This window comes from Schistocerca cancellata, chromosome 4 (assembly GCF_023864275.1).
Source record: "Schistocerca cancellata isolate TAMUIC-IGC-003103 chromosome 4, iqSchCanc2.1, whole genome shotgun sequence".
Taxonomy (NCBI): Eukaryota; Metazoa; Arthropoda; class Insecta; order Orthoptera; family Acrididae; genus Schistocerca; species Schistocerca cancellata.
In genome coordinates, this window is record NC_064629.1 from 403,727,365 (window position 1) to 403,754,442 (window position 27,078).

At 38.6% G+C, this 27,078-nt stretch overlaps 1 protein-coding gene across 2 annotated transcripts in view; it reads right to left on the reverse strand.

Moving 5' to 3' along the window:
- LOC126183856 (fibrillin-1-like) overlaps positions 1–27,078 on the reverse strand; it is a 640,172-nt gene that overhangs the window by 88,918 nt on the left and 524,176 nt on the right. For both annotated transcript variants that reach the window (XM_049926146.1, XM_049926147.1), the window contains 3 exons: positions 18,798–18,929; positions 16,912–17,052; positions 7,468–7,662 (listed from right to left, as the gene is read on the reverse strand). In XM_049926146.1, coding sequence (XP_049782103.1) covers positions 7,468–7,662; positions 16,912–17,052; positions 18,798–18,929 — 468 coding nt within the window. The remainder of the gene's footprint in view (positions 1–7,467; positions 7,663–16,911; positions 17,053–18,797; positions 18,930–27,078) is intronic.

Here is a 27,078-nt window from a genome sequence, read left to right on the forward strand (position 1 = left end):
CACACCTTCTGTTGTAGACAACTTACTTGCAGTCCTTTCAGTACTTTTCATTTTACAGCCTCCAGCTTGTTTCTTTTTGAAAGGTCCTTATATATTAATTATTGTCAAAGGGATGAAAAAAACTGTGTGTATTCTGTTGTTCATATTCAATAGCAAAGATGACGTGGAAGATGTTAGCAACAGGGAATGTATTTATTTCAAAGCTGAATGAAAAACATACATGTTGATGTTGACAATATATCTCACCAGGTGAGATTTCTGCATCTTCCACTTACTCTTTCCATTGAGCTTCAGCTGTTGATAAAGTTTATTTTGACTGAGGTAATGACTTAAGATGGTCTTGATTTGTTATGATGAAGACATGCTATTTATGCATTATTAATTAAAACATGAATTTTGCTAAGAAACTGCAGCCTATTTCAATACTAATGACAGCAGTCTCGACAAAACAGATAATAGCACTGATATAACTTATGAAATAGGAATTTTTATACAGTGATTTAGTGGTTAGGTGATAATGGGATAAATGGGATAAAAATAAAATAATGGGACACTGTGCTCTTTTCTGTTATTATTTTCCTGCGTAATTGTCAGGCAGTGGTCTTTTGTATTTCCTGATATTGGACCATGAGACTGTGGTAATCTTTGTTTGCTCCTAGAGAGCACTGAATAAGATATTGTACCCAATTTCCTGTAAACCAGCATCAGCTGAAGTGAGAATGATAAATTAATGCACATTACCACAAGAAATCTACAGCAGATAGAACTGTAAGAAGCCACAACTGTGACCAAGGCAAAACTGATAAGTTGTCTCCAACCAAAGATCACTTTCACATTACCATGTTCATCCACAGTATGTATTTCATTAATAAGCCACATGTGACTCTGATTGTATTAAATATGCACCATCCAAAGATGTACTGTACTAAACAGAGTGGAGATTGCAGGCATCTGCAGACACATGGTGTCAAGTGCTAATCTCTACTGTGTCCACTCTTGGCCTTGTGGCAGTCAACATATCAAAGCCCAAGTGACACATGTGGCCACTTGTGATGCAAAGCTAAGGGTGGTGTCAGAAGTGCCGAAGCGCAAAATTTTTTAATGGAATATATCATAATTAGTATCAACAATTGATACAGGTGAAATACAATAACATAAGCTAGAACTTTCTAGTAAACATGAGTACACAAATGATCCATTTGCAAGATAATTGTAAATGTGTCCTTACAAGGTGCCACTGGCTTGAGTATGACATCCTGCCTAGTTAGTGCAAATCTGTATTAAATAATTAACATTTCAATGAAGTCTTCATCTAACATGGGTTCAAATTTCACCCAAGGGCTGCCTTAACAAAAAATAAAATACTTATCCATTGAGTTACATGTCACAATTTACTGTATGGTCATGCCTTTCAAAAGAAGGTGCTCCACATGTCGTCTTCTCATTTGGTTATAATACTGCAGTGAATTACAAATTCTTTGAAAGCTTTCTGGATCATATCACAAATTTTGACATGACTGTACAATTCACTGCTTTTCAACAGTGTCAGTGAGAGTGCTGTACACTTGATTTTTGAGATGATCCAAGGCAGAAAAATCCATAGCACTGATCTCATGTGGTCTTAGAGACCACGATACACACAGGCTGTGCTCTACCTATCTATCTCAGACCATATTGGTGCATTACATGTCATCTCGCATCATCAGCAAAATGTGCCTGTGTCCTGTTGTACATGTTCCACATTCCTTGACCTTGCACAAGGCAAAGTTGACCATATGTGAAATTTGAACCAATGTAGGTGGATACTTAATCTGAAGGTTTACTTTTCAAATTCATTTGTATTAACTAGGATGATATTTCATACAGAAGTCAGTGGTGGCTCATAACTGTACATCCACAGTTGTCTTGTAAATGGCTTGTTTGTACGTTCAGAAGTGTTAGTTTTTGCTGTAATTGTGATCCACCTTGTATGTAATAACAAAATGTTATTATAATATTTACAGATAAATAAGTAATAAATCTCATGTGGCTCACAGCTTGGTGGATATGTTTTTGTCTAATACCATTTCAGTGATAGGTGTGTCAGTTTGAAATGTTTCTGTCACTACTAATCAAACCCAGGTACACTACATGGAGAGCATCAGTGTTGCCATTCAGCTACAGAAGGGAATTAGTACATTTATGAAATGAGTGAAAGCTCTAGGAAAGACAACTAATGTCTTAAGGAGGGGAGGGGCAAGTGCCAAATGACATTTTACTTGTGCAGAAAATTGTTCTAAAGCTGGCCCTTGGTCTTGCTACCTCTTTGTTGCAGTAATGTAAAATCTCAATAGTCAGCAATCAGGTCCTGAAACAAATAATTATGCTGTTTGACCAGTGGCTTCAAACTTTTGCCAATATATGCCAACTAAGGACCCAAGTAATGTGCCATGGTGGAGGAAGTGAGTGCTAAATGTGGAGGGGATATGTAATTTACTTGCCCCTCCAGCCAGTAATTTTGCTGGTAACAAATTTTGGTTGGTAGTTTGCTGTGTAAACAAATAAAGCATTCAAGAATAAATGTTCTGTGGCTGTTTAATAACATGATGGGAATTGTTAGTTGTGCTTATAGACAGCTATAATCTGTTCATCTAACAATAAGTGGAGCCCTCACGCAAATAAACATGTGTTCTGTCATTGATCATCAGCTGCAATACCAAAGCCAAATTCAGATGATCCATGGCTAGAATCCAAAAAAACGTGTCTTGAACTGCAAAAGGAATTTTTCACTCTACAGTGGAGTGTGTGCTGATATGCATCTTCCTGGCAGATTAAAACTGTGTGCCAGACTGAGACTCAAACTTGGGACCTTTGCCTTTCACAACCAAGTGTTTTACCAACCGAGCTACCGACAAATGAGTCACAACCTGTCCTCACAGCTTTACTTAGACCACTATCTCATCAACTACCTTCCAAACTTCACAGAAGTTCTCCTGCAAAAGTTTGAGAATTAGCACTCCCAGAAAAAGGGATATTGCAGAGACACAGTTCAGTCACAACTTGGGGAATGTTTCCAGAAAGAATTTCTCAATCTGCAGCAGAGTGTGTGCTGATACGAAACTTTCTGGCAGATCAAAGCTGTGCCAAACTGAGACTCGAACTTGGGAACTTTGTCTTTTGTGGGCAAGTTCTTTACTCACTGAGCTATCCAAGAATGACTCACAACCTGTCTTCACAGCTTTACATCTGCCAGTATCTCATCTCCTACCTGTTGAAACATGTCTTGGGTTGAATACCAGTTGTCAACGTAAAGACTGTGCCCCCATTCTGAATGTTAATTAATGAGTGTTACCACTATATTGCCACATTTCCCAAAATTCTGGAAACCAGCTTCCATCATAGCACCTGTATATACAATAAAATCCAGAATGTAATCAGTCTGAGAATCATAGAATACAAATATTTTTATTCCACACCTACTTTGTTTGGGTAGAATATACTGTTTGAAAGATAAGTGCTCTTTGAACAACAATAGGCATTTCATCAATGCAGAGTTTGTGATATGGATTAAGTGTGCTTTGGAATATGATACATACTTTATCAATGATAATCATGCTGTGGTTGAAGCTCTTTCTTGTTATCTGCATTTGATTCCTAATACATAATGAAGAAAATGTGGTTCTGTCATGAGCAAATGCAATTCTTATTGTTTTAATACTAAAACATGTTTCAGAGAAGTTACCCTACCTTCAGTGGGTTCATTTACTCTCTATTAAATAACACACAAAGAATTTTAGCATCATAATAAATAACAATTTCCTAGATTATGGTATTTATATTAATAAAATTATTAGTAGTAAATATTAACAAGAAAGACATATTCCTTAGTGTTACATACTTATGTCAATGTGGCTATCTGACATTTTCAGTACAGCAGTTATTTTGCCCCACTTTGTAATCTGCAGTTAATCAAGGTTTTTCATGTTATGTTATGTAATTTGCCAAATTTTTGTCCTAAAATGAAATTATCACTCTTTCCTTCTCCTAATCTTACATCATTGTCTGTTCTAGGTAGAATCTCAAAGATTTATTCTCTGTCCTCAGCAAAGATTCACTGTTTTATTGTTTAAATATGTTGAAGTACTAGTTTCTGGAAATTATTAATGATATGATTAGCATATCTTTAACACACTATTATGATGCAAAAAAATTATTTCTGTGTCATTTGAGAGAGAATAAATGAACCCACTTAATTTGGAGAAAATTCTCCAGTACTTGTTTGGGCATTAAAACAGAATAATGGTGTTTGCTCAAGGCAGAACCACATTTTCCATATTATTTATCTATGATGTTTCTGATTTTGAACAACCTGTCTCCTTCATTATTGGTGAGGGTGTCATTAATGTGAAGCGTTCTAAAAATTAATAGAAAACAATGCCTGGACATAATTTCACTAAAAACTTGATTGTCAAGAGTATTTCCCTAGACCAGTAATCACTAATTTTCATTTTTTCATAGAAGCCATAAGCAAACAAATAGCAATGAAGGAATACAGTTCCTCAAATCCAGTTTCTTTTCACATTGATGCCTGAGAATTTGCTGATTCTGGTGTATTTGCCTTGGTGCGTAAATAAAATCTGTTGGTTTTGTCTACTATAAATTTAATCATATCTTCTGTTACAAATATCAGGAAAAATAATGGAATGCTGGAATCTTGCTCTGATCAAAATGTGAGTCCTGAAAATCAAAGATCAGACACACACAAAATGGGCAAAATCAACTTTTTGTCGAATCAAATGTGTCTCTAATGTAACATCTTTTCCTACACATTTTGCCCTCAGTTTCAAACATTTCAAATTCTGAACAATTCTCATCTCTTTTAGAAACAGACGGATGTGTTGTACCATCTGATATATACAGCTCAGGACTGTTACTTTGATACTTTGTGAAAGAGTCATCACTAGCATTGCAATCAGAGGGTTCATTCTCACTGTCTCTTCTAGTTGCAATCTCCAAGATTTATTCCTCTGTACAACCATGAAAACATACCATTTTCTTCACAGAAAATTAAGATGAAAATGTGCCATTTTCTTTGCAGAAATTAAGATAAAAATGGCAGCACAGGATCACAACAACAAACACACACTCTCAACTGTGCCCACCAGATGTCAAAGAGCTACTAAGTGCTCAGGACAGAAACACAATTCAGCATTTTAATACATACAGAGCACCTAAATACCTGAGCAACAGCATATTTATAGCATCTGTAGCACACAGAGGTGCGCAGGATGACACATGTAAACATGTATAAAACATCTGGCAGAAGGATTAGTGGCACATTTAAACATATATCGAACACACGGAGATAGGAGCAGCAGCACCAACAAACATGTCTAGAGCAGTAAAAGAGTTAGTAAAATAAATGCAGATCATGCGAACGTGTGAAAGAGATGCCAAGAGTGTTATGTGAAGATTTCTGAAACTTATGAATGACCTGAAGCTTTGAAATGAGTGAAGCAGGTAGTCACAGTCAGACACCTCTGCCCATGTTATTATTCACAGACACACTGATTGCTGTGTACCTCAGTTCTATTCACCTACTCAATAAATTGTACATGTATACATGATCATTTCCTGTGTTTTTGTTTATAGTTTACCTGTTGTTTACAATTCATTTTTGTTCATAATTCTTATTGAAAGATAAGTAACCTGCTGCAGCTGGTATTCTCATGGTGCAACAAGTTACAGTGAGACGTCATATCTGCTCACATCCTAGATGTTTTTTTCACAGCTTCATCGTATAAGGGACATACAGAAATAAGGATGAAGAAAATAACTTGAAGTAAATGATTTCCAAATTTTTTTCTAACATGAACTGACCTGGTCTGGTTGTGTGGCTTAGACTCTGCTGTGTCCACCAGTGGTAGTTGCAGTAGCCACCAGAAAGATCGCGGGAGGCACACATCAACATGGCGCATCACGGATGGTAGTTACCACAAATAGAGTCCCGTCCACCAGAGGGCATGCGAGAATTCAGCTGCGACCTCTGCCAGGGGAACAACAACAACAACTCAGGCAGCATGGGCCGAGCCCAGTCAGTTCACATCGGGCATGCGTATGAGACAGTTCCCAGTCTACTCTGAAGTGTGACGGAAAACGTGAACCATGTTATTACACAATTGGCGATGAGGATGGGATTGTTCTTTCGTGTGTTGCATCGTTGTTCCGGTTTTGCAGCTTATCCGCGGCATGGAGGATTTAGTGCGGGTTTTGGTAGAGCAGCAGACAGAGCTCATGGCCACCATCAAACAAGTGCTTCCGGCGTTGCTCTCTACGCCGTCTGCTCCAGCGCTGTTCCCTCCTCCCTTTCCCCTGTATGACAAGACGGCGGAGGATTGGGACGCGTACAAACATCACCTTCGGCAGCATTTCCAGGCGTTTCATGTTGCCGATGCAGAGGTATGTCGTGCTCTTTTCTTGTCTTGTATATCTCCCTCACTGTATCAAGTTTTGCGGCAACTACTGTCCATGACGCGCCGTGCTGATGTGCGCCTCCCGCAATCTTTCTGGTGGCTACTGCAGTAGTTAATGTGTTAAGGCAACTCTGGCAAGAACTCCATAGTTGAACCTCAGTGAACTGTGATGGGGCAACTTTGTGGACCAAGCACATTGTCACTACATAAACCATGTTAGTGATAGATGTCTGTTCAGTAGTAGTCAGGTTCAGTTCTTTATGAAGCTACTTGTACAAAATGACACTATGTTTACATTTGCAGGCCGAATGAAAGGCTTCTTCTTGTACACAGAAGAATGAAACACAAGGGGCAAGAGAATTCACATACCTGTCCCAGTTAATCCTTAAACAGTTTCTTTCTTTTGTTTCTTGATAGGACACATCCTATGGTATGAAGAAATCATCAGTTTGGTAATGGATATAAGTGTGGGGTGTAAAATTTGTAGAGAGAGAGGGAGAGAGAGAGAGAGAGAGAGAGAGAGAGAGAGAGAGAGAGAGAGAGAAAGGTGTAGCAATTCATCAGGAGAAAAGCTTCAAACTCTGAAACTGCAATAGTCTAAATAACTTATACATTTACTGTTAGTCTAAATAACTTATACATTTACTGTATTTATGTTGTATCAGAGCTGACTAAACACAGAGCAACACATGGAATTGCCACTATGTGTTCCATGAAATACTGAGCACACAGCAAGCCAAGCCATGCAAGTAACTCAACATCAGGTAGCATTGTGATTGCTGTGCCTAATTACTTATGATGATGCAGTGATCAATGTGGCAAGTGGCAAGCTCATCTTCAGTAGTCAAGAGGTTAACACTGAATTAATGCACGAAGATTGGGTAATGCTTCTGCTTGTGAGTGTTGTTATTAAGTTACAATTTATTGATTCTGATAAATTTAATCTGAAGATGATACAGCATATTTGAACAATATGTGACATCTGTTTGTTGGGTCAACTGTATGAACATCTTACCAACACATCTGCCTTGAGGTCCAATTTCATATCCTGGATTACAGACCACACTTCTGCATTCACCAGTTTTTAGTAGTATTTCTTTGTCTCCACAGCGTTTTTTCTCACAGCGAAATGAGCCAAGGGTATTGCGGCACTGCCACATTGGACCCAGGTTACGGCAAGTGTCTGTTCCTAACAGGCATTCATCATCATCTGAAACACAGGCATCTTACAGAAACATGTAATGGACAAATTAAAATGGCAGAATGGTTGCCTGAAGTGCATCTGCAACTTGAGCATTCTACTGCAAGTACACGGCATGGCAAACAAATACTACAGCCACCTATACAAAACGCAACAGTCAGTAATGCTTGAGCATGACTATATCTTTGGTAGTAATCATCTCTTTACAGTCCTTCAAGCAGCAATAAGTGAATACGAAGAGATAATGTAATAGCTCAGGTTAAGACTATTTTATCAAAAATTGAGTCATGAGACTACAATGTTTGTAAATACAGGTAATTTGGTACTAACAATAATGCAGCAATCAGCTGCTATTATTTACTCATTTGACATAATTTGAAACACCATGAAAGCAGTATTTCAGCAGTCCCACAGAATTATTTTACACAAGTAGCAGCCTAAACACCTCATTTGTTCCCACATTATCACCCAGTTTTTAGCTCATTATTATGGACACTCTCTCTTTGAACAACAATATGCACCCTGCACATGGCTTTAATGACACTTAACACTTTAACTCAATACCATTCAAACTCCAAACCTCTTATTTACATTATTGCAAACAAGATGATCTACATTATCTTTGAAATGGCTAAACAACAATCACAGGATGTCACAACACCTTATACAGATGGTACAGGATCCTAAAATGAGTATTTTGAGTAAGGAAACAATGACCTGAAATTGGTGTTTCGGTGGTACAAAGTCTTTAATGACCAATGCATTTGAGTTACATGTTTGTAAACTGCTTAAGATTTATAACAACTGTCTACTGCATTGTAGTTTCTGGCATTATCTTGAAAAATAACACACTATCATCTGTTCATGGCTGGTATTTTAAGATGGAACTTTTTTATTACAGGGATTTGCAGACATACATATAATGTAAGGTGTAGCAAGACACAGAGTCTAGAAAGAAAAACACACGCACGGAGAAAAATTTCACAGTAGGCTCATTCTATCTGGAAGAAATGAGTAGCATTTATTATGAACAGAGAAGTTGTCAAAGTTCTCAAATAATAATTGTTCACATAGTAGAATTTAAGAGTATGGTGTTGGATCAAATGGGAAAAGATTAATCGGTAAGCACCTGTTAGCTTACCCATGAAATAAACATATTAGAGAATACTTTGTAGAAAAGGAGCAGTGGTGTAACAGCAGTTACACCCCCTCATAAACATGTGCAAGCAATGTGAGGAAATGATTTTCAAACACAGGTTTCTTCAGTTAATTGATCATCTAGTGGATTAACACAGTGCAAAACCTACTAAAGTTAGTATTGCTCAAGGATAAGGCATCTAGCAATGTGCTGATATCTTTAACTGTTGCAGTATCTATGCTTGGAGCAATTAAAATCCATATGCCACACTTATCTCAGATCTCCTGGAACAACCTTCTGTCAACTTGTTGACTAGAGTCACCTAAGTTCAATAATAGGACATCTGCTGCTACCCCATTTGAGTCATATATATAACCTAGTTTTTTTACAAGATGCACTTCAACAGTTGTTTAAGACAACCTCCCACCATTCATGAGGGGATGCAGTTTCATCATGCTGATGCACCAGCATGCTCAGATATTAATACTATGAGCATCGGAGCAACAGAAACCCTTGTCAGTGGGTTAGAATGGGAGGTCTCATGTCATGGCCAGCATGATTTCTGAATCTTGCAGATGTTTCCTGTATGGTTACATGAGTTGCCACTGTATGAAATTCCAGAAGAAACTGAAGGGTAACTGATGTGTAGAGTTCTAACTGCCTGTCTGATTGTACAATAGACAACAGGGACAGTGAAAAAACTGTAGAAAATTTTATGGGCACTGGTAGTAATCACTTTGAACAGTAACTGCAAGCTTAAGTTATTACTATAAACTGTAATTTTTTTCAAAATAAAGAAATATAATGTAATTTCTGAGCATTATTTCACTACCTGAAAATACTTCAATAAGGATCCTCTACAACATTTACAGGATTATTACAAATGATTGAAGCGATTTCACAGCTCTACAATAACTTTATTATTTGAGATATTTTCACAATGCTTTGCACACAAATACAAAAACTCAAAAAGTTTTTTTAGGCATTCATAAATGTTCGATATGTGCCGCTTTAGTGATTCGGCAGACATCAAGCTGATAATCAAGTTCCTCCCACACTCGGCGCAGCATATCCGCATCAATGAATTCGAAAGCATCATTGATGCGAGCTCGCAGTTCTGGCACATTTCTTGGTAGAGGAGGTTTAAACACTGAATCATTCACATAACCCCGCAGAAAGAAATCACATGGGGTTAAGTCGGAAGAGCGTGGAGGCCATGACATGAATTGCCGATCATGATCTCCACCACGACCGATCCATCGGTTTTCCAATCTCCTGTTTAAGAAATGCCGAACATCATGATGGAAGTGTGGTGGAGCACCATCCTGTTGAAAGATGAAGTCGGTGCTGTCGGTCTCCAGTTGTTGCATGAGTCAATTTTCCAGCATGTCCAGATACACGTGTCCTGTAACGTTTTTCTCGCAGAAGAAAAAGGGGCCGTAAACTTTAAACCGTGAGATTGCACAAAACACGTTAACTTTTGGTGAATTGCGAATTTGCTGCACGAATGCGTGAGGATTCTCTACCGCCCAGATTTGCACATTGTGTCTGTTCACTTCACCATTAAGAAAAAATGTTGCTTCATCACTGAAAACAAGTTTCGCACTGAACGCATCCTCTTCCATGAGCTGTTTGTCATCGGGTGTCAGGGCTTGTAGCAATTGTAAATGGTAAGGCTTCTGCTTTAGCCTTTTCCGTAAGATTTTCCAAAACCGTCGGCTGTGGTACGTTTAGCTCCCTGCTTGCTTTATTCGTCGACTTCCGCGGGCTACGTGTGAAACTTGCCCGCACGCGTTCAACAGATTCTTCGCTCACTGCAGGCCGACCCGTCGATTTCCCCTTACAGAGGCATCCAGAAGCTTTAAACTGCGCATACCATCGCCAAATGGAGTTAGCAGTTGGTGGATCTTTGTTGAACTTCGTCCTGAAGTGTCGTTGCACTGTTATGACTGACTAATGTGAGTGCATTTCAAGCACGACATACGCTTTCTCGGCTCCTGTCGCCATTTTGTCTCACTGCGCTCTTGAGCCCTCTGGCGGCAGAAACCTGAAGTGCGGCTTCAGCCGAACAAAACTTTATGAGTTTTTCTACGTATCTGTAGTGTGTCGTGACCATATGTCAATGAATGGAGCTACAGTGAATTTATGAAATCGCTTCAATCATTTGTAATAGCCCTGTATAACTCGGCATTCTGTACAATGTTGTACTTAGTGTTAACATAGGTAGCCAGGTGTCATAAGACCATATGAACATCTAGTGAACATGCCAATGTCATTCGTTCTCGCCACATGTAGACCAAAAATAGAATGTTACACCTGAAGTAGTGTCACCCACTGTCATTAGCTTACACATTTTGGAAGATCAGGAAGCAGCAGTGAATTTTCCTGCAGGTTTCTTAAATAGATTGTTTGCAAGTTCTCAAGATATGTAATACTGTTTCTGTCTTGTGATTTTTCATGTATGGAGGAGTCAAATCTGGTGTTATTGTCTATGCAATACACCTCCAATAATCAAGCTCTGTGGGAATTTGCATGCTATCTCATTTGTGTGATGTCATAAATCCAATTCCCAGAAGTGTAAGCAATTCTGCAGGGGTAGGAACTGTCTTGCATGAAAATATCATAAGGACCACTTGTGCCTTGCTTTGCACCATGCTAGAATTTACATTGAAATGTCCAATCTGGTACAGTCATGACTTTTAATCAGCCATAATAATATGACATGGTGGTGGATGGGAACAATGTAATGAACTTAACCATCTTTTGAGCATAAAGACAAACAGTGTTCAGCCATCATGAAATAGATCTATAGGACATATGACTACCATATAGTATTAGTGAGACTAGTGGACTAGTTCCTTTTTCCCCACACAAGTTTACAGTCACTTTCAACGTAAAACATAGTTCTGCTCTTCATTACCATTCATACCAAGACACCCACTGATGACTCCTAGACTAAGATGATGCAGCTGTGCACCTTGCCTCAATTCCGGACTCCATATTCAACTATGTGCTACTGTCCACCCAAAAAACTATGTCAATGGATATTACTGTCATGCATTATACATCTTCATACATGATCCTTGTGAAAGCAGTAAACCATATTATGTACTGAAGAATGACAAGCTGCTGTAGTTATCCCCTTTCACTACTACCCACTAGTCTGAGTCCTCTAAGTAATTTTTAATTGTGTGATATGGATTACTTGTGAAGAACATTTCAGCTGCCTTATCAAACAAATATGTTTTGGTAATCTTTTTCACTTCCTTTGGCAATTTATTATACAATTTCATCCCATGATATAAAATGCTGTTTTGAGTAAATGTAATTCCAAACTTGCTCTTGTTCCATCATAGTGTATAGGACTATTAGTGCCGTATTTAGTAATATTTTCTCTGGTATGCACCACAGACACACTTGGTGCAGTAAGGATATCCAGAATGAGATTTTCACTCTGCAGCGGAGTGGGCACTGATATGAAACATCCTGGCAGATTGAAACTGTGTGCCGGACCGAGACTCGAACTCGTGACCTTTGCCTTTCACAGGCATCTACCAACTGAACTACCCAAGCACAACTCACACCCCATCATCACAGCTTTACTTCTGCCAGTACCTTGTCTCCTACCTTCCAAACTTTATAGAAGTTCTCCTGCGAACATAGCAGAAATAGCAATCCTCAAAGAAAGGAAATTGCAGAGACATGGCTTAGCCACATCCTTGGGGATGTTTCCAGAATGAGAATTTTCACTCTGCGGTGGAGTGTATGCTGATATGAAACTTCCTGGCAGATTAAAACTGTGCCGGACCGAGACTCGAACTTGGTAGGAGACGAGGTACTGGCAGAAGTAAAGCTGTGAGGACGGGGCATGAGTCGTGCTTGGGTATCTCAGTTGGTAGAGCCCTTGCCCGCGAAAGGCAAAGGTCCCGAGTTCGAGTCTCAGTCCGGCACACAGTTTTAATCTGCCAGGAAGTTTCAGTAAGGATATCCATTTTTTAAATACCTCTTTACAATGAGCCCGACTACTAACTTCCTGTTATTATTCTTAAGGCACTTTTCTGCAGTTTAAAAACTTTGTCTATGTCTTGTGTCTTTGATCCACAGAAAAGAATCCTATAGCTAAGAACTGAGTGTATGTAGGCATAGTATGCCATCACAAGACACTGGTTGTTGCGAACTGATGCTGACACCCTAACATCATAGTGTACTGATGACATTATTTTTGCCAGTATCTTTGTATGTTGATGCCATGTTAATTGACAATCAATGCTCATCGCCAAAAACACTGTGCTTCCCACACAATCTATAGATTTATAATCAATGCTTAAAGTGATATAATTGCTTCCTCTCTTTATGCTGAACTGCATACTGTTTGTTTCCTTTATGTTCAATGGTAATTTATTCCTTCAGTTATTTTTGAGAATGAATACAGGCATGAAAATTGCTTTAGTTTTCAGTGCTTTCAGCATTACCTTTCTTTAGTAAGGGCGCCACTCATACATACTTGATGTACTCTGGGAAACACCTCAAGTATAGGATTCACTTATTAATTTTGTTAATACAGCTTGTATGCTATCTATTCATGTCTTCAGAACAGAGAGAGGTACCTCATCTATACCTGCTGACTTCTTATTTCTGCATTGTCCATTAATTTGTCATTTAATGATTTTTTCCCCACAAGCAGTACTCTCCTGTATATTTTTAATACATGTGATAGTACCCAAGGAACTGTGTATCAGTGCAGTTCTTTTGCAAAGAGCTGAGAAATTTAAGTCTCTGTGAAGACCTTCTAATACCTGCAGTTATTCACCTATTTTCCTTAGCTACTGATGTAGAAATGGCTACTTTTAGAAATCATCAAAAATCAATTTAAACAATTTGCAAAATTTAGAGAACATGGCATCTATATTGCTTTCCATATGAACTTCATCCCAGGTTTGATTTGAAAATGTCCTACAAAATGTATGTACAGTATCTTATGATCTAACAAAATCCTTTTGTACACATGCATTTTTGTAGGTTTCACTGAGCCTGTATTTAGCTTCATTATCTAACAGAAACGATCCAAAATGCCACTTGAGATCTCTTATAAATATTAACATGGTCTAAAGTTGAAGTTGAACTTCCTGAAATCCTCATAGCTGTGTTTACCATTTGTGTCAAACCAATAATGTTCAAAATATTTAGGAAGTTATTACTAATTTCACCCTCAGCACCTGTGTTGATATTCATGTCTCCATATATTATTACACCAGTTTTGGGGGCTGAGAACCTTTTCAGGACTTCAGTTAATTTGTCGAAGAAAGTGTCCACATTACCACTAGGTAAGCAGTAAACACACAGAACAATTAGCTTCTTATAGGCTACTTGCTTCATTATTTCAATGGGTGACAATTCAAAATGTTAAGATGTGTGCTACCCCTGATATACGAGGGTGGTTTGAAAAGTTCTCAGAATCACAATGAGAGGTCAGCACTAGTGCAATGAGTTGTTCATGTGATATTCATTGGACTGTTTCCTGTAAACACATGCCACATCAGTGCTCTTGGAAGAGGGCTGTGACAGTGATGTGGCTCTGTTGTTGTTTCTGCATAGTGATTTGCTAAGATGGAAAAAATTGAGATTCGATCAGTGATTAAGTACTTCGTAAAGAAAGGTATGAAAGCAAAAGACATTCATGCCGATTTCCAGAATACACTGGAGGTCTCTGCTCCTTCATATTCAACTTTTGCCAAGTGGACAAATGAATTTCAGTTTGGTTGGGAGAGCTTAGCTAATGATCTGCGCAGTGGTCAGCCAAGAGGTGTCAAAACTCCAGAAATCATTGCGAAAGTGCATAAAATGGTCACGGAGGATTGACGACTGAAAGTGCAAGATTGGTGCCGTGACTCTTGACACTGGATCAAAAATGCATGAGAATTGACATATCGGAACAATAGTTGGGCCATTTTAGGTGAAACGAACAAGATTTTTTGCACTGGTTTGTGACCACAGATGAAACATGGGTGCGGTACTATACCCCAGAGACGAAACAACAGTCAAAGCAGTGGAAACATGCTGATTCTCCACCACAAAAGAAAGCAAAGACAGTTACTTTGGTGAGAAAGGTCATGGTATCAGTGTTCTGGGATTCGAAGGGAATTCTGTTCGTAGACTATCTCCCCACTGGGCAAACAATTACTGGAGAATACTATGCTAACCTCCTGGACAAATTGCAACAAAAGATACATGAAAAAAAGGCCAGGTTTAGCAAGGAAGAAAGTCATCTTCCATCAAGACAATGTGCACCTGCAAACATGTGCCATTACCATGGCAAAATGACATGGACAAAGGTATTAATTGTTGCCACACCCACTTTATTCACCTGATATGGCTCTGTTAGACTTCCATCTCTTTCAAAATCTGAAAATTTTCTTCGTGGATGAAGATTCACTTCAAACAAAGAATTGATAGCCGGAGTTGACAACTATTTTCCTGGCCTGGAGCAAACTCATTTTTGAGATGGGATCAAGGCCCTGGAACATTGTTGGACCAAGTGCATTAATCTACAAGGAGATGACACTGAAAAAAAAAAAGTTTAAGTGATGTAAGTACTTTTTTCTATTCTGTTCTGTGAACTTTTCAAACCACCCTTGTAAAAACATAATCCCCACTCTTTAAGCTAGACCTACAGTAGCAACTTGCACATTCATGTGATGGTAGCACTATATGCTGCAATTCATCATATCTACACCAGTGCTCTGTAATGCATACTAATATGCTGCTCAAAGACTGTAATTCAACTTTAAGCTGGCGTACTTTAGTTTTAATGGACTGCTACATTCTGATGAATAATACAGAATTCTGAACAAACTTCCATGGTGCTTGCACACTCCAGTGGGAGTACATTCTATTTCCTGCATACACAGTGCAAAAGTCTCTAAGCTGGTTGGGATACTTTTAACACAAGGTAGCCTCTTGTCAGGGTTTATTCTAAAAAGGCCGAGTTCTCCTACCCATGACTACAAGTACTTGACCAATTATTGCCCACACCCACTGACTATACTCTCACTAATCAACTCTACCAATTTCTCTTTCCCAAGCCTGTTGAAGTGCAGACCATGTTTAGTGTAGCACCATCTCCTGATAGTTTCCACTGCAATGTGTGCCCAGCTGGCAGTCATCAGCTCCATCTCCAACTCTGCACTGACATACTTTACGCTACCAAGATGAGGGCAAACATGCTACTGGAACAGCCCTACCATACTCACACTGGTGCCACTAGCTAGGGAAGCTATCTTATTCAGGTTGCCACCTATGTTGTATGCTCTGCCCCTGTTTAGGCTGTTACCTGCCCCACCCCTATCACTACCTGAACATCTTTCATGAAATTCTTACATGAAGGCCCTAAACCCTCAGTCACCTGAACCAGTCCAGCACTCAGCTTGAAAATGCCCATAACTGATACTCTTCCCCTTGTAAGCTAATTTGTGTGTGTGTGTGTGTGTGTGTGTGTGTGTTTTATTTCAGTTATCACCAAGGAAAGACAATATCCAATAACTGAGAAACATTTTCAGCCTTGCTTAAGTGATTGTTGTCTGCTGACTGTGTCAGCTCGTGTAATTCATATCTGATATAGCACCTAGCTGATGATATTTGGATTTTTTTTTTTTTTTTTTTTTTTTTTTGTAATACAAGGGGAAACCCATGAAATATTTTTGGTGATATTACTGATTTGTAATACTGACTTTTTAAAGATAAAACACTTATTACCTTATATGATCATGCACAACTAATCATCAAAAGTTCTATTTATTTGAATAAAATATCAGAGAAGAAATTTTATGAATTACGAGGCCTGCCTCTAGCATTTTTATGCAAACTGTCTGAGAACTCTCAAAATTAGTTCAGAGCAAACATGTGTCTCTTTCAACAATGTCTACAACATACATTCATATTTCTATGAATGCCTCACGTATAAAAGTTATGGATCATTAAATTAATAAAACTCATTTTAACATAAATACCCTTCATTATAGTATTGGAAACCAAACATTCAATGCTCATATGGGAAGAAAACAGGTAACTGCAGTTAATGATAAGATCACAGAGTATAAAAACGATAAAAAAAGCAAACATACCTTCACATTGTCCTGTTTGTGCATTAAGTGTGTATCCTGTACCACAGCTTGTTACACGAATGCAGTGAAATGATCCAATAGTGTTATCACACCGTTGAGTTGGCAGGCAGTCGTGTTTGTTAAGCTGACATTCATTAATATCTGAAATATATTTACATACGTAAATATACATTGAGATGTCTTCTTTCTGGTACCAAAAGTGCAAACAGCACAACATTCCTGAAAATACAATTAGTTACCCAGTAACACAGATACACTATGTGATCAAAAGTATCCGGGCACCTGGCTGAAAATGACTTACAAGTTCGTGGCGCCCTCCATTGGTAATGCTGGAACTCAATATGGTGTTGGCTCACCCTTAGCCTTGATGGCAGCTTCCAATCTTGCAGGCATATGTTCAGTCAGGTACTGGAAGGTTTCTTGGGGAATGGCAGCCCATTCTTCATGGAGTGCTGCACTGAGCAGAGGTATTGATGTTGGTTGGTGAGCCTGGCACGAAGTAGGCATTACAAAACATTCCAAAGGTGTTCTGTAGGATTCAGGTGAGGGCTCTGTGAAGGCCAGTCCATTAAAGGGATGTTATTGTCATGTAACCACTCTGCCAGAGGCTGTGTATTATGAACAGGTGCTTGATCATGTTGAAAGATACAATCGCCATCCCTGAATTGCCCTTCAACAGTAGGAAGCAAGAAGGTGCTTAAAACATGAATGTAGGCACGTGCTGTGATATTGCAACACAAAAAACCAAGGAATGCAAGCCTCCTGAATGAAAAACACGACCACACCATAACACCACCACCTCTGAATTTTACTGTTGGCACTACACACGCTGTCAGATGACGTTCACTGGGCATTCACCATACCCGCACCCTGCCATTGGATCACCACATTGTGTACCATGATTTGTCACTCCAAACAATGTTTTTCCACTGTTAAATTGTCCAATGTTTACGCTCCTTACACCAAGCGTGGCATCATTTGGCTGCATTTACCGGCATGATGTGCTGCTTATGAGCTGCCGCTCGACCATGAAATCCAAGTTTTCTCACCTCCTGCGTAACTGTCACCAAGCAAGGTGGCACAGTGGCTAGCACACTGGACTTGCATTTGCGAGGACAACGGTTGAATCTTGCGTCCAGCAATTCTGATTTAGGTTTCCCATGATTTCCCAAAATTGGTCCAGGCAAATGCCAGGATGGTTCCTTTGAAAGAGCATGGCCGACTTCCTTCCCCATCCTTCCCTAAACAACTGAACCCAACCTAACTGTCATAGTATTTGCAGTGGATCCTGATGCAGTTTGGAATTCCTGTTTGATGGTCTGGATAGATGTCTGCCTATTACACATTACGACCCTTTTCAACTTTCGGCGGTCTCTGTCAGTCAACAGATGAGGTCGGCCTGTATGCTTTTGTGCTGTACATGTTCCTTCATGTTTCAATTTCACTATCACATACGAAACAGTGGACCTAGGGATGTTTAGGAGCATGGAAATCTCGCATACAGGCATATGACACAAGTGACACCCAATCACCTGACCACATTCGAAGCCCATGAGTTCCACGGAGTGCCATATTCTGCTCTCTCACAATGTCTAATGATTACTAAGGTCACTGATATGGAGCACCTGGCAGTAGGTGGCAGCAAAATGCACCTAATATGAAAAATGTATGTTTTTGGGGGTGTCAGGATACTTTTGATCACATAGTGTAGGTCTGTACACAGACAACACTGTGATTCAGGAGTTCATTTCATTAAAAAAAAAAGTTTTCTTAATGCCTGCAATACAAAGCTCACTAAGCCTATGAGTAGCAGAATTATGGAACTTAAAGTCTTCTATGAGGAGAAGCTAACAGAAATAAACATATAATTTTCACACAGTGCTTACCAATACAAGCCTGAAGTACTGGATCCAACTGAAAACCAGACTTACAGACACACAAAAAGCTCCCAGGGGTATTTTCACAGTTCTGTGTGCTGTCACAAGGGGATTCACCCTCTTCATGACATTCATCCACATCTAAAATAAAACAAAGGTGATTTAGGTTGTGTGTGTTTAGAAATGTTCTTTCTACAGTTCTTTTGCATTGTTAGTATTTTAACAGAAAAAATTTGTGTGACAAGTGAGTTCTGAACATGGTATGATAACTAAACTATAGAGTGAAACTGCAAGCTACAAATAATTAGAGGATATTTATCCCTTTCCTCTCTCTCACTTCATTAAGGCTATCAACTGCCCTTTCAATTGCTTATGGGCTCAAATTAATCATTCACACTACATATTCTTACTAATGCCTGTAAAGCTCAGAAGTATTGGAATATGAAACAATATGGACTTGCAACACTTTCTAAATGTATTCATAAACTTCTGTGACTCACTTCTTTTTAAGTAGACCTCTGTTACCCAATAACTGAGTATTTCTTGTCATTTATATGATGCCTCAATAGAAAATAGTGTCCGCCTCCATAGCTGAAGGGTCAGTGCAGCAGAATGCCATGCTAGGGTCCTGGGTTCAACTCCCAGCTCAGTTGGAGGTTTTCTTCAATCAAGGACTGGGTGTTGTCTAATCTTCATCCTCATCAACATGCAAGTCATGCAGTCTAACTTACAGGAGGCCCCGGTCATATGAAATTTCATTTCAATAGAAAATACTCAACTGTTACAATCCCAAAGATCCTTACCACAACAAATCCACCAATAATCACTGTTTCAAACAGAGCTGACCTCTGAAATTGCCTGTCATATTAAAACTGGGTGCTAGACTGGCCTCTGGGTGGCAGGCTGGCCTCAAATCTAGAATGTTTGTCTTTGCAGACAGATGCTTTACTGACTGACGTGCCCTCACAGCTATATGTTCACCAGTAAATTTTTCCTACGTCCCAAACTTCACACATGATCTCCTGAATACCATGCAGGACTAACACTCTTGGAGGAAAGAAAATTGCAGAGAAATGGGCTTCTTCCCAAAATGGATTTGCTCTCTGCAGCAGTGTGTGTGCTGATTTGAAAAATGTCCTGGCAGACTGAAAGAGTGTTCAGAACCAAGAATTGAATCTGGAAATATTTTGACAAATTTTAATTTTTATCTCGTGATAAATTATATGAGATGACTGGTAAAATGATCATAGTTTTCCTTTGTCTCCAGCAGTAATCAAGTTCTTTATGAAATATTTCAATAAGCATGCCTTAAATGCATCTGCCCAACTTCTTTCATTAAGTTGACAACGTATTTGTGACCATGCCACATGACTTCAAAGCTCCTCAGCAGTCGGTAAATCAGATTAATAGTTTGTGCCTTAATATTAACTAATAGAGTTGAAGTGAAAGAGATTGAAAGTTGTAATTTTTATAGTGTGTTATTCTCTTGTAAATCAGATGGGCAACTTTGCCACTCTTCACATTGCAAGTCAATGCATTCTCAATTATGTTTCAGCAGGCTAGGTCTCTTCTGCCCCGAACAGAGAGATGTAAATGTTCAATAATGTCAAGAAGATGTGCCCATGGCACCCCTACCTTTCTGTGACAATACATCAAAAACATGCAAGGTTCATTAGTTAGTTTATTACATGTTCTGCAGATAATTTGCGTGTTTTTATTTATTTATTTTATTATGACTTCTGTTCATAACAGTATTATTATAGATGCTAGGATATGGTATGAGTCAATTCTTTTCCTACAAAATTTACAATAATAAATTCAGATGAGTAAACATGGAAGAGTCAAGCTGTAGCTCACATCAACAGACATCTTAATACATGAAAACAAATATAGTATGTTATACAACAAAACAAGTACTCACATTCACGCATTCCCTGAGACATTCATGTTGGTACTCAGATCGACTGATGTAACATCTTGATATATGAAAATGAATACAGTACATACCTTACAACAGAATGTAAGAGTCTGTACTCATGCATAAAATGAGATTTCCCAGAATACGTCAAATAGTTGAAAATAAAAATGGCATACTTTAGAATAAAATATAAGAATTTGTACTTAAGTATACAAAGAATGAGACATCCCTATAATAAAACTCTATATTTTTTAAATACAGTATTAGATGACTGTCCATCAATCTCATATAATAATAGCTGTAGGGGGCCCACAAGTGTCAGTATAAGATACAAAGAAATTCTCCCTACAGAAGAGAGCAATAAAGTCCTGGTGATTAACTGCTGAAGGATACACAGCAAATTTTCAGAGCTTAAATCTCACCTAAAAAGCTGTGGAGCTCACATAACAGTAGGTGTAAAAATTGCAATTCTATGTGAGATTGTCTGTGCAATTCTCTGTATCAGTGGTGGGCATACATTCATAACCGGATCCTTCTACTGACCAGCAGACTCATCTCCAGATGTAACCTGAAACCTTTGTAGCAAAACTTAAGTTCACTAGTATATCCCACTCTTACTGTCATCACTGGAGGATACTAATCATCCAATAGCCAATTGGGAAAACTACAGTTTTATGAGTGTTGGGCATGACAAGACATCCTGAAAAACATTATAGCCTTCTCTGAGAACTTCATAGGGCACATTATTGGGAAGCCCACTCATGATGGAAATACAGGGTATTAAAAAAAAAAGTATTTCATATTCTGAGAGGTGATAGTATGGACCAAAACAAGACAAAAATGACCAGAAAACATTGGCTCCAAAATGTCTACCTTAAGTGCTATGAGTACTAGTTCATCTTCATTACTGTGGAACACATCTTTTCTACAGTATGTTTTTTGCTGTTACAAATGACCTGCAGAATTCAGTAAATAAATGAGGACACATCATTCTGTTATTGTGAATTGGCAAAACCAATAAATGTGAATGCAAAATAAAGTTGTGGTAATATACTGATACATAGTGTAGAGTAATGTTTATGTTTGTACCATATTAAATACACTTTGGTACATTAGAATGTCTGCTATTTCACACTAACAGAATAATGCATTCTCATTTATTTACTCCATTAAGCAGGTTGTTCATAATAAGAAAGAGCTTGCAATAGAGGAGATATGTTGCACATTAGCAAAGATGCTCACACTATAATAAATAAATAATAAATAAGTTCTCATAACAGTTTAGAGCCTATGTTTACAGGACGCTTTTTCTTGTTTTGTTCCATACTATCACCTCTCATAATATGGAATACCTTTTTATAAAATCCTGTATCAAAAACAGACCTGACCTCTTTTAGGATTCTGCATTAGACATTGTCACAACAATGATTACCAAAGTACAAAGGGCAGCTAAAAAGCAGAAGGTTTTATATGTTGGGCAAAACGAATGAAGCGGCAACATAACTAATGAGGAGGTATTGAATAGAACTGGAGAGAAGTGAAATTTGTGGCAGAGCTTGACTAGAAGAAGGGACCGGTTGGCAGGGCATATTTTGAGGCATCAAGGGATCACCAATTTAGTATTGGAGTGCAGTGTTGTTGTTGTTGTTGTTGTTGTTGTTGTTGTTGTGGAGTTGTTGTTGTTGTTGTGGTCTTCAGTCCAGAGACTGGTTTAATGCAGCTCTCCATGCTACTCTATCCTGTGCAAGCCTCTTCATCTCCCAGTACCTACTGCAACCTACATCCTTCTGAATCTGTTTAGTGTATTCATCTCTTGGTCTCCCTCTACAATTTTTACCATCCACACTGCCCCCCAATACTAAATTGGTGATCCCTTGATGCCTCAGAATATGCCCTGCCAACCGGTCCCTTCTTCTAGTCAAGCTCTGCCACAAATTTCACTTCTCTCCAATTCTATTCAGTACCTCCTTATTAGTTATGTGAGCTACTCATCTAATATTCAACATTCTTCTGTAGCAGTAAGGAACTCAAAACATTTAGATCTGGAGAGGAGCATGTAGAAGAACTGTGGCTCAGGATTAGAAGAATAGTTGACCATGCACTTGATAAATTTGTATCTAGTAGAGAACAGTTGATTATTGGAGGGACCATACATGGTAACAGTCACTGTAATATAGCTGCTAAAGAAAGAGACTATTGCATAATAGGTGTAAAACAGAGCATAGGGCTATTGGTAAGGAGATACTGAATGAAACGTGAAACTTCCTGGTAGATTAAAACTGTGTGCCGGACCGAGACTCGAACTTGGGACCTTTGCCTTTTGCAGGCAAATGCTCTACGAACTGAGCTACTGAAGCTCGACTCATGCCCCGTCCTCACAGCTTTACTTCCACCAGTACCTCGCCTCCTACCTTCCAAACTTTACAGAAGCTCTCCTGCAAAACTTGCAGAACTAGCACTCTACATCCACATCTACATGATTACTCTGCAATTCACATTTAAGTGCTTGGCAGAGGGTTCACTGAACCACAATCATACTATCTCTCTACCATTCCACTCCCGAACAGCGCGCGGGAAAAACAAACGCCTAAATCTTTCTGTTCGAGCTCTGATTTCTCTTATTTTATTTTGATGAACATTCCTACCTATGTAGGTTGGGCTCAACAAAATATTTTCGCATTCGGAAGAGAGAGTTGGTGACTGAAATTTCGTAAGTAGATCTCACCGCGCCGAAAAATGTCTTTGCTTTAATGACTTCCACCCCAACTTGCGTAATACAGGGTGATTCAAAAAGAATACCACAACTTTAAATATGTGTATTAAATGAAAGAAACATAATATAACCTTCTGTTATACATCATTACAAAGAGTATTTGAAAAGGTTTTTTTTCACTCAAAAACAAGTTCAGAGATGTTCAATATGGCCCCCTCCAGACACTCGAGCAATATCAACTCGATACTCCAACTCGTTCCACAATGGTGGCTGGGAGAGGTGGCCAAAACACCATATCCTTAACATACCCCCATAAGAAAAAATCGCAGGGGGTAAGATCAGGGCTTCTTGGAGGCCAGTGATGAAGTGCTCTGTCACGGGCTGCCTGGCGGCCGATCCATCGCCTCGTGTAGTTGACGTTCAGGTAGTTACGGACAGATAAGTGCCAATGTGGTGGCGCTCCATCCTGCTGAAATATGAATTGTTGTGCTTCTTGTTCGAACTGAGGGAACAGCCAATTCTCTAACATCTCCAGATACTGTAGTCGTTGCAGTAGCACCTTCGAAGAAAAAGGGACCAAAAACTTTATTGGCTGAAATGGCACAGAAAACGTTCGCCTTAGGCGAGTCACATTCATACTGAGTTGTTTCCCACGGATTCTCAGTGCCCCATATACAGACATTGTGATGGTTGACTTTCCCGTTAGTGTGGAAAGTTGCTTCATCACTAAACACAATCTTTGAAATGAAAGATTCATCTGTTTCCATTTGAGCAAGGATAAAATCACAGAAATCGATTCTTTTAATCTTATCAGCTGCAGACAGTGCTTGAACCAATTTCAGACGATAAGGTTTCGTAACTAACCTTTTTCGTAGGACTCTCCATACAGTTGATTGTGGAATTTGCAGCTCTCTGCTAGCTCTGCGAGTCGATTTTCCTGTGCTGCGAACAAATGCTTGCTGGATGCGTGCTACATTTTCATCATTCGTTCTCGGCCGTCCAGAACTTTTCCCTTTGCACAAACATCCATTCTCTGTAAACTGTTTATACCAACATTTAATACACCACCTATCAGGAGGTTTAACACCATACTTCGTTCAAAATGCACGCTGAACAACTGTCGTCGATTCGCTTCTGCCATACTCAATAACACAAAAAGCTTTCTGTTGAGAGGTCGCCATCTTAGCATCAATTGACGCTGACGCCTAGTCAACAGTGCCTCAAGCGAACAAATGTACAACTAAATGAAACTTTATAGCTCCCTTAATTCGCCGACAGATAGTGCTTAGCTCTGCCTTTTGTCGTTGCAGAGTTTTTAATTCCTAAAGTTGTGGTATTCTTTTTGAATCACCCTGTATATCTGCCACACTCTCTCCCCTATTACGTGATAACACAAAACAACCTAAGAGAACTGCTCAGATTATCACCCAGGTCATTTATATCCTGAAAGGAAGGATATTGCAGAGACATGGCTTAGCCACAGCCTTTGGGATGTTTCCAGAATGAGATTTTCACTCTGCAGCAGAGTGTGCACTGATATGAAACTTCCTGGCAGATTAAAACTTTGTGCCGGACCGAGACTCGATCTCGGGACCTTTGCCTTTCGCAGGCAAGTGCTCTACAAAACAAAAGTGGAAATGCTGAACTCCATTTTCAAATGTTCCTTTATAAAGGAAAATCTTGGGATATGGCCCCAATTTAATTCTCAACCCATTGCAAAGATGAGTGATATAGACATTAGTGTTGGCAGCGCAGACAAACAGCTGAAATTGCTAAAACTGAACAAAGCTAAAGGGGCCGATGCAATTGCTATCAGATTTTATACCAAATTTGCAGTTGAGTTATCCCCTCTTTTAACTACTAGGTTGGTGCATAAGTTTGTAGCATTTTTGTCCTGCAGTTTGAATTCTGAATTGTGGTTTATTTGTCTTATAATGTACATAGGCAAAATCATTTGATTCAGGTACAGGAGAAGTGTCAAAATTGTGGTAAAATTTCACCATAAACCCAGAACAGCTGATGTTAACAAATATAATTTTGTTGTATATACATACAATAAAATCTAACACTTAATTACTCCTTGCTCAAATTATGGCTTAATATTAAATATGTTTTTGGGCATATACTTGTTATATATTGTCATCCCATTATACTGTGGAGTCTGTGCAAATAATTTCAACTCATGTGTGGCTGGCATAAAATTGTTTTTATTTCTCATGTTATAACTGTGGTTAAATTGGTCCTTCTCAAACAATTTTTGTCTGCTGTGTAGGAGGATTATAATTTCATATGTTTATATGGAGGGGACAGTTAGGATTTGTTTCCAAAATAATGGGCAACAAGATTCTGTTTGCTGTGCAATGCACATGTAGCTAACAATTTTCTTTTCCAGTTTCAGTATTCGAGATACACTACTTGAACTTTCCCAGAAAATTACACCACATCTAATAACAGATTTAAAATAACTATGACAACCAATTTTTTCTGTAACCAAGTCAGTGGAATTTGCTAGTATTTGCAATGCAAATGCAAAACTGCATAGTTTATTTGATAGGAAGTCAATATGTGTATTCCAGCTTAAATTCTTGGTCCTAGGAATTAGACCATGTCCTAGGAATCAGACCATGCAAACTTCTTCCATAAGTTGATTGTTAAGTTGAATTTTAAGTTCCACACATTTTAAATGTTTGGTTTCGAAATGTTCAGTTTTGCAATGTTCAGTTTCAAACCTTTTAACTGGAACCAGTTTTCTGAGATATCCAGTATGCTTACAATGGAGCTTGGAATTATTTCTGCATAGTCACCTTTAATTAAAACAGAAGTATCATCTGCAAACAGAACTGATGGGGAATTTATATTTATGAGTAAGTCATTTATGTAGAATAGGAACATGACTGGTCCCAAAATGGAGCCTTCAGGCACACCTTGTGATACTGTACTCCATTTAGAATATAATTCACTGCATTTGAAGTGATAGTTGCCATTTGTTTTATGTTGAGTAAGTATGATGTGAGCCAATTTAAATCACTGGCCTTAATCTTGTATTTGTCTAAATTATAGATAAGCAAATCATGATTCACAGAGTCAAAAGCTTTTGTGAGATCACAGAGGACACCTGAAGCTTTACTCTTCTGATACAATGATTTGCAGACCTTTTCAATAAAGTTATTCTCTGCATACAGAGTGCTTTTTCCTGGTTCAAATCCAAACTGGTTACTTACAATAATATCATTTTTTACAATAAAATGTTTGATCTAGTTGTCAGCTACTTTCTCTAACATTTTTGACAGGATTGCAAGAATAGAAATAGAATGATAGTTTCCCATGTCTTCCCTTGACCCTTTCTTGAACAGAGGTCTGACTTCATCATACTTGGTATTACAACTGCTATAAGATTATTTATAGATCATCATTTTCTCATTTGTAGTTCACTGTTGCTATAAGAGTTTACATACTGTTATTTGGAGATAGTGAGTGTAGCCTTGGATGCACTAGAAAATGGAGTGCCAAGTGGACACAATTCTGACATATTCATCTGTTTGAGTTCAATAGAGGGGTGATGGTTGTAGAGGCAGCCAGAAACATTTGTGCTCTGTATGGGGGTAATGCCATTGAACAAGCATGGCAAGAAAATGGTTTGCTATTTCAAGAAGGATTGT